This window comes from Lolium rigidum, chromosome 1 (assembly GCF_022539505.1).
Source record: "Lolium rigidum isolate FL_2022 chromosome 1, APGP_CSIRO_Lrig_0.1, whole genome shotgun sequence".
Classification (NCBI taxonomy): Eukaryota; Viridiplantae; Streptophyta; class Magnoliopsida; order Poales; family Poaceae; genus Lolium; species Lolium rigidum.
In genome coordinates, this window is record NC_061508.1 from 232,926,052 (window position 1) to 232,938,823 (window position 12,772).

The following is a 12,772-nucleotide window of genomic DNA, read 5'->3' on the forward strand; positions in this document are numbered from 1 at the left end:
CCTGTCATCAAGCAAGCCCTTTCCAGTGTCAAGGTGTCGCGTGATATGTGGCATCATCGTCTAGGACATCCAGCATTACAAGTCGTTCAACATGTTCTTCGTAGTCATGAGTTACCATCTACACATGAGTCCAATAAAATCGAGTCTGTTTGTGATGCGTGTCAGCAAGGGAAGAGCCATCAGTTGCCCTTTTCCTTGTCTACTCTTGTAACACAGTTTCCATTAGAGATTATTTATTCTGATGTTTGGGGTCCTCCTCAAACCTCTGTTAGTGGACATCGTTTTTATGTGAGTTTTTTTATGCTTATAGTCGTTTTACTTGGCTCTATTTACTCAAACATAAATCTGATGTCTATGATGTGTTTCTCCAGTTTCAAAAACATGTTGAACGTCTCTTGAATCGCAAAATTATTCATGTCCAAACTGATTGGGGTGGGGAGTATGAGAAACTTCATCCCTTCTTTCATAATCTGGGTGTCTCACATCGTGTGTCTTGTCCTCACACACATCAACAAAATGGTACCGTTGAGCGCAAGCATCATCACATTGTTGAAACCGGTCTTACTTTACTGGCACATGCATCGGTTCCCTTGTGTTATTGGAATGATGCTTTCTCTACAGCTTGTTTCCTCATTAACAGGCTTCCTAGTCGCACCATTGCGATGAAAACACCTCTTCAGAGACTTCTTAATGAAACACCTGACTATACCTTTTTTAAGGTGTTTGGGTGTGCTTGTTGGCCACACCTTCGACCCTATAACAATCATAAACTTGATTTTCGTTCGAAGAAGTGTGTGTTTCTGGGCTATAGCTCTCTTCATAAGGGATACAAATGTCTTCATGTTCCGTCTAATCGTGTCTACATATCTAGGGACGTTATTTTTGACGAGAACGTTTTTCCCTTTGCCAACATGCCCAACTCTCAGGAACTACCGCCTGTGTCGGAGTCTTCTTTACTTTCAGCTGACCGCTTTATGGATGTTGCACATGCCTTGCCTTTGCTTGCTAACCATGGTGCAGGTATCGGACGCGGGAGTCGGCTCGACGTTTTTACTCCATCGGACGCTTAAATCGATCATGGTATGCATGGGAGTCCCCCGGGCTGCGTGCAGCCATGCACATCTCCTTCAACTGAGCTAGGCTCTGCCTTGGGCTCTGTGCAAGCCGAGCCGGGAGACATCATGTCTAGCTGTCAACCCGCCAACCCTCAGCTTCGCGCCTCGGGCTCCGCGCCCACGCCCAGTCTCAGCTTCACGCCCGCCAACCCTGTCTCCAGCTCGGTCTCCCGCCCAGCTCCTCCTGAGCAGCGTGGCTTGCTGCCGGCTGGCTCGCCGCTCGCTGCATGCCCAGCAGCAGCTGCTGTTGCATGACGAGCAGCACATGCATGTGTCTGCTCCGTCCACAGGCCCACTGCATGGCTCTACAAATACAGCACCCGCAGGAGTGGTCACGCAACATGCACCTGACATAGATCCTTCGTCCGCAGCGCCTGGTCGGCCGGCCGATTCTTCTTCAGTTATTTCCGTGTCAGCTCCACTTTGCTCCAATGCAGATTCTACTTGCTCCACGGATACAGCAACGCCAGTGGTCACATCACCGCCTCCTGCTCCGCCCGCTGGACCTATGACACGTCGACGACACGGTATACATCAGCCTAAAAAGCGCACTGATGGTACAGTTGCCTGGACTTGTGTACTTACAGCTCATGCGGCACTGAAGCACACTCTTGAACCTCGTGATTACAAAGAGGCGCTTCGCACCTCACACTGGCGTGTTGCTATGGAGACTGAATTTTCTGCTCTTCAGGCAAATCAGACTTGGCGCTTGGTTCCTCCTGTTTCTGGTGTGAATTTAATTGCCTCTCGATGGGTGTTCAAGGTGAAGCTTCATGCAGATGGTTCTATTGAGAGATACAAGGCGCGTCTTGTTGCAAAGGGGTACAAGCAGCGTTATGGTCTAGACTATGATGAGACTTTCAGTCCTGTGGTCAAGCCAGCTACTATTCGCCTATTGCTAGCCATGGCTCTCTCTCACAGATGGCACCTTCGTCAGCTTGATATTCAGAATGCCTTTCTCAATGGTTATTTGGATGAAGTGGTATATATGCGTCAGCCACCTGGTTTTGTTGACCCTGATAAGCCTGATCACTACTGCAAGCTCATTAGGTCACTATATGGACTGAAGCAAGCTCCTCGTGCATGGCATGCACGTCTCAGATCTGTATTTGGGTCATTGGGATTCTCTCCTTCTGTGACTGATACGTCGTTGTTTGTTCTTCAGCGTTCTGGTATTACAGTCTATCTGTTAATTTATGTTGATGATATCATCGTTCTCAGTTCTACATCTGCTGCTATTCCTAAGTTGATCAGTCAGCTTCGCTCTGAGTTCTCTGTCAAGGATCTGGGAGTTCTCCATTATTTTTTGGGGATTGAGGTGTCCTCACCTTCCTCTGGCAGTCTTCTCCTTCGACAGCGTAAGTACGCGCTTGAGCTTCTTGCTCGTGCTGGCATGTTGAAGTGCGCTCCTGTGCCTACACCCATGGCATCTTCTGATCGTCTTTGCAGTACTGATGGTGATTTGCTCTCTTCTGAGGAGGCTACTCAGTATCGCAGTGTTGTTGGTGGTCTTCAGTACCTGACTATGACACGACCTGATTTATCCTTTGCGGTGAACAAGGTGTGTCAGTATCTTCATGAGCCTCGTACATCACATTGGTCGGCTGTTAAGCGTATTCTTCGCTATGTTCGTTACACAGTTGATATTGGCCTGTTGTTTCGGTCATCCTCCTCTACACTGCTTTCAGCCTTTTCAGATGCAGACTGGGCTGGCAATAGGGATGACAGGCGATCCACGGGAGGGTATGTTATCTTCTATGGCGGTAATTTGATCGCCTGGAGTGCTCACAAGCAGTCTACTGTCTCTCGGTCTAGTACAGAGTCCGAATACAAGGCTCTTGGTAATGCTACAGCTGAGCTAATTTGGGTACAGTCATTACTGAAGGAGCTTGGTGTTGCTCAAATTCAGCCTCCGATACTCTGGTGTGACAACATTGGTGCTACTTATTTGTCATCTAATCTAGTCTTTCATGCAAGGACAAAGCACATTGAAGTTGATTTTCATTTTGTCCGTGAGCGTGTGTCTCGGAAGCAACTGCAGATTCGGTTCATCTCATCGAAGGATCAAGTTGCTGATATTTTTACTAAGTCTCTTCCGTTACCTTTGTATGAACATTGTAAGCGCAATCTCAATCTTTCCCTAGTTGAAATTGAGGGAGGGTGTTAGAATTAGACTCGTATACGTATAGTATACCTATTGTAACCGTATCATATACCTATATATATGTGAAGATCCCTACCCGATGAGGCACATCGGGATAGGCCTCAAACTCGTTTTTCCTGTTTCGCTTCAGTGGTATGAGGAAGATAGTTAGATACGATAAGTAGGAGCATGTACGGCAAGCCAAGGGCGATAAAGCACTTGCATCTCTTCATCACCGCGGTCGGCCAATGAGCGTTAGGAGTAACGTCTGAGCTACATATACACCAAGTTCTACGAACCAGCTTTGCTAGTCAATGGTCCTAGTGTCCTTTCGCCATGATTTTCTTCGCATAGTCCTCCGTTTGATCCGATCCACGAAGGCCGCTTGACGCGCCAAACCCAGCCTGCATGTCTACATCAAGCCAGTCTTCTTTGTGGATTCTTTTTTCCAAGTCTACCTGTTAGCAATAAGCCATGATCAGCACGGTGGCAACCCCGGCGTGTGCGCGCAGGACGAGTCCGAGGCTGGGCATGGGCGTGTGTGTGTTTTTTTTTTCGAAAAGGGGCATCGTCCAGCCTCTGCATCAATGTGATGCACACGGCCTTTTCATTTATTAAACAGTTCAGAGTTCAACAGAGTATAAGGTTTACATCACGGATCAGAAAGGGTTGAGACATGTATCAACCATCGAAAAAAGAGCTGCAGGTAGATGTTGTGGATCAGTTGGAGCTGACCGTGTCGTACACATAGTGGCGTGCGTGTGTATATTCTGGGTCGATCGGACGCCGGTTTGTGGCCAGATCGGAGTAGTAGAGAGCTGCAGGGTAGACGTTGTGGATCAGTTGGAGCTGACCGTGTCGTACACATAGTGGCGCGTCGAGCGCGCGGCCTGGCAAGCTGATCGTGCAGAGCGTGGCGTTCGTGCTTGCGTATTCTATGTATAAAGCCCCTGCTGTGTACTGCTTGTTTGAGCCAGCTGATTAAGAGAAAAAAAGAGGCGTCTGGCGCCGGGCGTTGGTGCGCTGAAATTCTCTATGTAGCTCTTTTCTTCTACCTCTGTCCGTGAGCACTGAGAGAGAAGAGCTAGCTAGTGCCAGCAACTACATTACCTAGATTTTTTCCAAATCTTTCTTTCGGAATTAGAGCTTCTCCAGCCGCGTCTTCCAAAGGATACCAAACGGCATCGGATTTATTGTTTGGAGGACATGTTTCCTTCGTGCCATGGCAGACGCCGCTCCCCAGCCGTGTCCCTAAACAAGATTTCAGATATTTAAAACTTAAGAGAATTCATTCGAACTTGCTATATATTACATAGATTAGAACGAAAAATTGATGAAATTTAAACTAAATCCTAATATAGTGGTACTTGCGGCGGCCAGAGACATCGTAGTACCGGTGGAAGTTGTACATGTCATCGATGATGATGTCCTTCTGGCCGCGCTCGTTGGGCTCGTCGACGGGCTCGTCCTTCACCGCGCCGCTTGGTCCAGCCTCGCCATCGTCGGTGAGCTCCACGACTGGCGCGGAGCGGTGCGACGAAGAAGACATCGATCGCACCGTCCCTGACGAATAAGAGTTGGAGGAGGACGAGTACGTCCTCCTCGGCTGCCAGCGTGATGTGGCCGTAGGGGATGGTGGCAGCGACGACGGCATCTCCAACCTGGGCGCGCCGCACTGGATGCCATCAACGATGTGCTCCAGGGTGTGCACGGGAACACCCCAGAAGAGGAGGCGCCCCTCCCTATTCCAGGTGTTCCGCCGGGCGATGAGGCCGGCGGTGTTGTTCATCTCGGCGTCGTGCTGCGCCTGGAAGTAGTCGACCCACCAGGCGTCGTTGCCGGTAGCCGCCCAGGTTGGATCGGCCCGCTCCTCGGCAGTGAGGCGAGCCCGCCGGCCCTCATCGCGTCCCTCCAGCGCTCCATGCCCTCCCGCGGTCCCGCCGGTGCTGGCTGTAATGGCGGCGCCCATCCGACCATCTCGGTGGTGGGGAGAGTAGGTGCATCTCGGCCATTGTTCATGGGGGATGATGGGCGGCGGCGGAGGGTCATGGGTGGCGTGGCTGGGCTTGGCCAGGGCCTGAGCGCCTTCACCTGAGCAGCGACAAGGAGGAGGTGGTACGCCGCCAGGCGGTCCTCCACCGCACGGTGGAGATCTAGATCGGTTTGATCAGATCTAGGCATTGGCCAAGATCTAGGCCGGTTGAGCCTAGGCAGGTGTGTTTTCCTTGTGTTGGTTTTTGCCGCGCCGACGAGCCATGCTTGGCTGCCCTCTCCATGTCTGCCGATCTGGTTGGTAGTTGATTGGCGGTAACGGGGCTGCTAGTCTTGCGAATAATGGTGGCGGTCCTCAGATTCTTCTCGCACCAAGTTGAAGATCTATCAGATGCTTGTTCCCAACAATCTGAATGGATTGTCGTGTTTCGGAAGGCCTTGCCGGCAAAATTCATTGTGTGAATGAAGCCTGAAGATTGCTGGATTGGGTGGTTTCAGTCGTGCACACCCATGTTTTTCATCTGACATTTTGGTATCAGAGGGAGCGCTTTGAAGCTCTGCTGGTTGTTAATATCATGGAACTCATTTTCTTCCATGGTGTTGGCGGAGAAGGTCATGAAAGCCGAGATCGGTGGAATAGCAATGGTGGTCGAATCTTGGTGGTGATGTGGAATTGGCTTGGTGCTTCATTTCTTGAAACAACAACATGTATGTGGGGGCGACTGCACCGGAGAAGTTCAAAGTCTTATCTTTCAGGGTTAAAATCCAACGTCTGGCCTTAATTGATTGTGCCTGGTAATGTTCTTGTTGAAGACATTGTTTTGAGAGTGAGAACTTTCTTCAGGATGAAAACCTAAGATCTATGATCGGGCGACGACAATGCTTGTGCACTGTTTCATTCTTGGAGGCGTCGCTTATGGAGAAGCTGATCTTCTAGTGTTCTTTTGGTGGTGTCAGTGTTGTGTTGTTTCAAGAAATGGATCACTGTAGTGAGATTTTTTGTTTGTAATTCTTCTCTTTTTTAACTGTGTGCATTCTTTATGCCATTAGAGCATAACGTTGTAGCAGATGCTAGGTGTAATTGGTATCTCTTATAAAAAAAAGTTAGAATGGTTGAGAGCACCAGTGTGAACTCGCCGAAGCTGATGACATTTCTTACCGTGAGTGAAGAAAATCTTGTTTTTCAATTTTTACGAATGGTCTTCTATGCGGGAAAAATGTTGCAAAAACATTTTTGAAAATACTACATAAACAGAAAAATGTTCCATTCGTGAATTGTTTTGCTCCATTAACGGGTTTTTTTTTGCAGCATACTTGGTTGTAGCTACAGCTGATGGCTACCGTTTGCTTATGTGTATTTGTGCGTATATATGATCGTCCTGGTTTTTAAACAATTATAAGTTGAAAAAACTGACGAAACGACTACCCTATCAGGTCGTAATAACTCGACATTCATTTGCTGTTTTTTCCCATTTGTACTACCATCTACTCTTGTACATGTACCATGTGCATTGTGACCTTCGTCTTTTTTTGAAATTGTTCTACCATATCAAGATTTCTTTTTGCGAATCCAGCTACCTCGGTTGAAGCTCAGACATGGTCACGCCATTCTTGGAGACGTTTCCGCTGGTGGAGTGCCCGGAGTAAAACGCCGGCCTGGAGGGCGTCGGACGTGACATGGACTGGGTGCTCAACATCAGCATGACCTCCGACGCTTTGGGCCTCATCTCCGGTTTCTTCTGGACGCTGAGGAGCCCAATGTGCACACAGTTGAGCATCTCGGACCGAGGGTAGTGGTCGCCCAGCGACACGTCCGCTATCTCCGCTGCTTTCCCGGCCCTCCACTTCTCCCACACCTGCAGTTAATTAAGCAACACCGAGGATGAATTCGGATTTGGAGTACGAAATTTTGTTCTCCATCGCACAGTGGTGTTTACATGCGTACATCACTTAACAAGTTGTTGGAGTTAGCGTCTTGGCATGGGCTGCTGTTCCTCCGACCCGTGACGATCTCTAGCACGATGACTCCAAAGCTGTACATGTCCGACTTGGTGGAGACGTGCCCATTGTAGGCGTATTCCGGCGACATATACCCACTGCACGTGTGCATCAAGTTCAGCTTCTTAAGTCGAAAACGTATTACTTCCTTTGTTTCATAATTTAAACTAAAACCACGGAAAGAATTATGAATCAGGGCAGTAGTTGACTTAATGCACTTACAGGGTACCAGCTGCTCGTTTGGTGACATCTTTGGATTGGTCTCCCATAAACGCTCGAGCCAGACCGAAATCTGAGATCTTGGGGTGCATGTTCTCGTCCAGCAGGACATTGTTGGGCTTGAGGTCTCGGTGGATGACCCTCATATTAGAATCCTCGTGGAGATACATCAAACCACGAGCGATCCCAAATATGATCGTGTACCTTTTCTCCCAGTCCAGGCCATACCGTCGCGGCCTCCTGTTATCTGCATGCCATACACACGATCACACACTTAACTATCTATGAGTTGGGATTAGAAAGAAAGAAGAGGAAGAGATGGTGAGAAAAAATTCTACCAAAAAGGATGGTGTCTAGGCTCCTGTTTGGCAGATACTCGTACACCACGAGCTTCTCTCGCTCCTCCAAGCAGACCCCATGGAGTCGCACGATGTTCCTGTGCAGAAGCTTGGCGGCCAGCAACAGCTCGTTCTTCAGCTCGTGGAATCCCTGCGCCGAACTCTGGGAGAGCCTTTTCACTGCTATCACTTGCCCATTCGGCAGTATGCCCTGTGAATCGAGAATTATGGAAACAGTAAGCAGATAGCAGAAATAGCCTATGCATGACCACATATACCTGATCGATTACCTTGAAAACCTGCCCAAAACCTCCCTCTCCCAGCTTGTTTTCCACGGCGAAGTTGCCCGTCGCAGCCTTTAGCAATGCCAGAGTAAATTGCTCCGGACTCTCTTCTCTAGCATCATCTGCGGATCCAATATTTGAAGAAATGCTAAAATCCGTACGGGAAAAAGTCGCAAGTGTATATATATGTACCTCGTGGTGTCTTGTTCGCCCTTATCCTTCTCCTCAGCGTGTAAGCACCGACGAGCACGAAGAGTAGCACGAGCAGTGTTCCGACTGAGAGAGTGGCTGCAAGGACAACGGCATGTCTTGATGATCTCCTCGGTCCTGCAGGAATGTTTTTACGCAATTTATTTATCGTCTCTCCATGCACAAAGAGAGAGACGAGGCATGCAGCCAGACGTGTGTAGGAAAAGGACGCGGCTAGGTCAGAATGATGGCGACGGTATTCACAAGAAAAAAAGTTGTATCTCCATTCTAGTGTGTAAAACCAGCTTGGTGACTTTTCACAAGAAAAAGGTCGGCCAAAAATGGAAACTTCGCTCGCTGATAATTCGGCCTCAGCAGCTAGCGGTCAAGATAGTGACTCTCTACTTCTCTAGTCAAGTTACGGTGTATTCCTCCGCTGGGTGACGTCGTCGTCACCGGCGGCGACGGACCATCTGGAGACGGCGCGTCGAGGGCCAGGTCGTAGGTGTATAGCTCAATTTCTACGCCATCACTTATTATTTGTTTGTATATTAACTAACAACTCTTGCATCGCCTCCGAGATGAGAGTACAGACTACAGAGTATATATGTTTGCATGATGGGCGAACATTCCATCAGGGTGACAGTTGAAATGGCATCTATTGGATAGAAGCCATTGCATCCTTAGCATACCGAAATTAGCTAAACTCATCTTTTCATATTGCATTTTTCACAACTAGACACTTCGGACTAGTCATGCGAATCCATCACCCTAGGCATATACATGCATGGAGTATTATGCCTTATTATTAAGGTCAGTAGTTTTATTGGTTCTTCCTCAAAATTTAATTGTTGACCTGACAAATTGTTTGTGGTGTTGTGAAGCAATTCCGGCCAACAAGTCACAAGCTCAGAGGTGAAACTAGAGAGTAATTAAGTTCGCATATTAGTGACACAGCTGAGTAATCCCTATCGAACGTACGTGTAAAAAGACTGTAAGTCTCTGAAAAGGCATACATGCAGGAAATTTCATGTCATGGAAAAGTTGAACATACTCCCTCCGTCCACAAATAAGTGTACACGTGGGGTTTTCAAGATAAATTATAGGGTGGGGTAAAAAGTACATTGGAAAGATGCAAATCAATATATCTTCCCTCTTTAATTTTTTCACCTCCAATTAGCTAAGTACATGTTGAAATCAAGGAAGACATGTGATGAATATTATTGGGTTGATTTTCGTGCAATGAGAAAGAAGCAATTTTTGGTACTTTAATGTGCATTGGGAACATAGAAGTACATTTTTATGGACCAAATTTTAAACTAAATATCCACTTATTTGTGGAGAGAGGGTGTAGCTAAACACTGGGGAATCCACTTACCGGTCACGGTGGACTCGAATGACCAGGAAAGAATCTGATGCTGCTGGATGCGATCCCCGATGGCCGCCGAGAACCCAACCGCCACATCCTGCTGCAGACCGGCGTCCCGCAGGTTGACGTTGGCGCTGACAGTGTATGTACTCTGTCCTGGCTGGTCGATGAATCGTAGGGTGGCCGAGAGCGTCACCGCCTTAGCGTCGTACCTGACCGACGCCGCCATGATTCCGTTCAAGCTCAGGTCCGGCAGCGCTGTGTACTGAGTCGACGTGATGCTGTTGACGTTCACCCCGATGTGGCAGGTCGTATTACTGGGGTCCCACTCGAGGTTCCGGTACGTGTCGAACTCCACACCGACAGTCGGCGGGAAGAAGGGGTTGTCACGGTCGTTGAACAACCCGAGGTGGCCGGCGAACGCGCCTGTGGGCATGGTCGGCGGGTAAGGCCCAACGAAGAACGCCATACCATCAGCTCTCTGTAGCGCAAAGGTGTTGTTAAGGAAACGACAGACGCATACAAGATCTGTTGGAAAAAATCGCTCAAATTTATATATCTCAATTTCCAAGTATCTATACGTACGTCAAGATATAAGCAAATTTAGATAAATCTGGTTCATGCGGTGAGTACGATATATAGAATGCCGCGCAGGCCATCAGAAAAGTTCTACAGTAGCTACTTGCCTCGGGGTAACTATTACTGGCAGGTTTAATGGCAAAGACAAAGTTGCTGGTGAAGCTGGCGATCTCGCCGGTGCTATCGTCCCAGAGGCGCACCGCCTGCCCGTGTGCTACGCGGCCTGTGCTCCACCTCCTCGACTGGTTGGTCAGGTCGATCCGGTTGAAAGCACGGACAGAGTCGTTCATGTACTTGAGATCGGCGCCAGCGAGGACGGCAGGATCAGAGAAGTTGTAATTGAAGCTAAGGGAGGTGGCATGAGGAAGATAGCTAGATACGATATGTAGGAGGAGCAAGTAGGGCAAGCCAAGGACGATAAAGCACTTGCATCTCTTCATCGCCACGTACGGTCGGCCAATGAGCGTTAGGAGTAATGTCTGAGCTATATATATATATATGCATGAAGTTCTACGAACCAGCTTCGGTACTCAATCAGTCAATGGTCCTCTCGCCATGATTTTCTTCGCATAGTCCTCGTTGATCCGATCCACGAAGACCGCTTGACGCGCCAAAGCCCGCCTGCATGTCTACATCAAGCCAGTCTTCTCTGTAGATTTTTTTTTCCAAGTCTACCTCGATTTTTTTCCAAGTCTTTCTCTCGGGATTAGCCGAGCTGACACTCTAGTACATCTTTGAGAATGCTGACATGTCATGCATGGAATGACAGTATGGTTGTAGATCCTATATACCTGGATGCCTATTGGAAGCAGCGGTACTCCTTCCGTTTGTGTAAACTTGGCGACGAGAATACTGCTTTTTTCCACGCAAACGCGTCTGCCAGGCTGCGCCGAAACACAATTAAAATCCTGCACTCGGAAGGCCGCCCCTTCTCCAACCGCGACAAAGAACGCATCCTTGATGAGTTCTACATGTCGTTGCTGGGCTGCACACCCCCTGTCTCCTGGGACCCTGCCTTTGCTGCTGCACTTCCCTCAGTAGCAGGGCCTCTCTGCTCTCGAATCGCCTTTCACGGAGAAAGAGATCAAAGAAGAGATATGGTCCATGCGATTGAACAGTAGCCCAGGCCCCGACAGCTTCGGACCAGCATTCTTCAAGATTTTCTGGGACACTGTTCGCTCGGACATTGTCGCCTTTCTGGATGAATTCCATCGTGGTGACTCGCACCTCCCAGGCATCAACCAAGCCTACATTGCGCTGCTCCCAAAAACTGAAAACGTGGTGACAACGGAGGGGTTCAGGCTAATCTCTCTCCAGAACTGCCTTATGAAGATAGTCACCCGCATCCTCACGTCCAGGCTACAACGTTTTATTGAGCAGCTTGTGGCTTCTGAGCAGTCTGGGTTTATTGCTGGTCGTTGTATTACAGACAACTTCTATATGCTGCCGAGCTGGTTCAGTGCTGCCGCTTGCGGAACACCCCAACGATCGCGTTGAAGCTCGATTTTCGGAAAGCATTCGACTGTCAGCTGGAGCACGTTGGATGCGATTCTGGAGTCTGGACACCCGAGGTTTTGGTGCCCTCTTCCGATCATGGATCAGTAATATTCTCCAAACTGGGAAGTCTGCAGTCCTCCTGAACCTCGTGCCGGGAAGATGGATTCTGTGCAAAAATGGGTTGCGCCAGGGTGACCCTTTGTCACCGTATAGGTATTTGTACCTCACCGTGGTTGGGCTCCTCCGCCAACTCATTACCGGCAAGTCCAGTGACTCCAGGATTCTGCACCCGCTGGTCGATGATCTCCCCTGCCCGGTTATCCAATACGCTGACGATACGCTGCTCCTCGTTCGTGCGGAGCCTACACAGATCACCCTTCTCAAGCGTGCGCTCGATGTCTTCTCTGCTGCTACGGGCCTTGCCATTAACTACCACAAGAGCACTTTCGTCCCCATATGCGTCCCTGACTAGGAGGCGATGTTCGGCTGCCCCGTATCATCCTTCCCGTAGACCTACCTCCGGCTCCCACTCTCTGACCAGAAGCTGCCAGCCAGCGCACTTGACTTCCTCACGGAGAGAATCACCGGGAGGATCCCGAGCTGGCGTCTACGCACCCTCGACCCTGGCAGTAGGTTGACGCTCACCTCTGATGTCCTGTCGGCACTCCCCTCATTCGCCATGGCAGTGCTTCCCATTCCAAAGGGGACCATCGTCAAGATGGACCGGCCCGTCGTGCCATGTTCTGGAGCGCATCGGCCACCTGCTCGGGCGGCGATTGCCTGGTTTCTTGGGAAACGGCTTGCAGGATGCGCTCGTAGGGCGGCCTCGGCCTGATCGATCTTGGAGTCCAGAATACATGTGTCCTGATGAAAATCGTGTATAAGCCCCTCTCTGGTTCAGACAACCCATGGGCCACGTGGATCAGGCGTTGGTATCTCAGGGAGGGTGCCCCACCAACAACACCGTCCTGGAAATGTTTCCAGGACCTGATCCCGCTCCTGCGCTCGCTCACCACTGTGAGTGTCGGCGACGGCGCCTCCACCTCGCT

At 49.5% G+C, this 12,772-nt stretch overlaps 1 protein-coding gene across 1 annotated transcript; it reads right to left on the reverse strand.

Moving 5' to 3' along the window:
• Nucleotides 1-6,744: 6,744 nt before the first annotated feature.
• On the reverse strand, nucleotides 6,745-12,404 carry LOC124656004 (L-type lectin-domain containing receptor kinase IX.2-like). The gene is made up of 10 exons (XM_047194823.1): nucleotides 12,241-12,404; nucleotides 11,982-12,130; nucleotides 10,330-10,710; nucleotides 9,657-10,175; nucleotides 8,282-8,416; nucleotides 8,096-8,211; nucleotides 7,806-8,016; nucleotides 7,471-7,714; nucleotides 7,196-7,346; nucleotides 6,745-7,106 (listed from the first exon to the last, which is right to left on the reverse strand). The coding sequence occupies exons 1-10, from the start codon at nucleotides 12,402-12,404 to the stop codon at nucleotides 6,825-6,827; spliced, it is 2,352 nt and encodes a 783-aa protein (XP_047050779.1). The 3' UTR covers nucleotides 6,745-6,824.
• Between the last annotated feature and the right edge of the window lie 368 nt (nucleotides 12,405-12,772).

Bases quoted from the DNA above. Each gene is read 5' to 3' on its own strand.
- LOC124656004 (XM_047194823.1), bottom strand. From the start codon at position 12,404: ATGGCGAATGAGGGGAGTGCCGACAGGACATCAGAGGTGAGCGTCAAC. The intron at 12,131-12,240 runs GTAGGTCTACGG...GGCCCGTAGCAG, and splicing joins TCAGAGAGTGGGAGCCGGAG to CAGAGAAGACATCGAGCGCA. The intron at 7,715-7,805 runs GTAGAATTTTTT...TATGGCATGCAG, and splicing joins CCTAGACACCATCCTTTTTG to ATAACAGGAGGCCGCGACGG.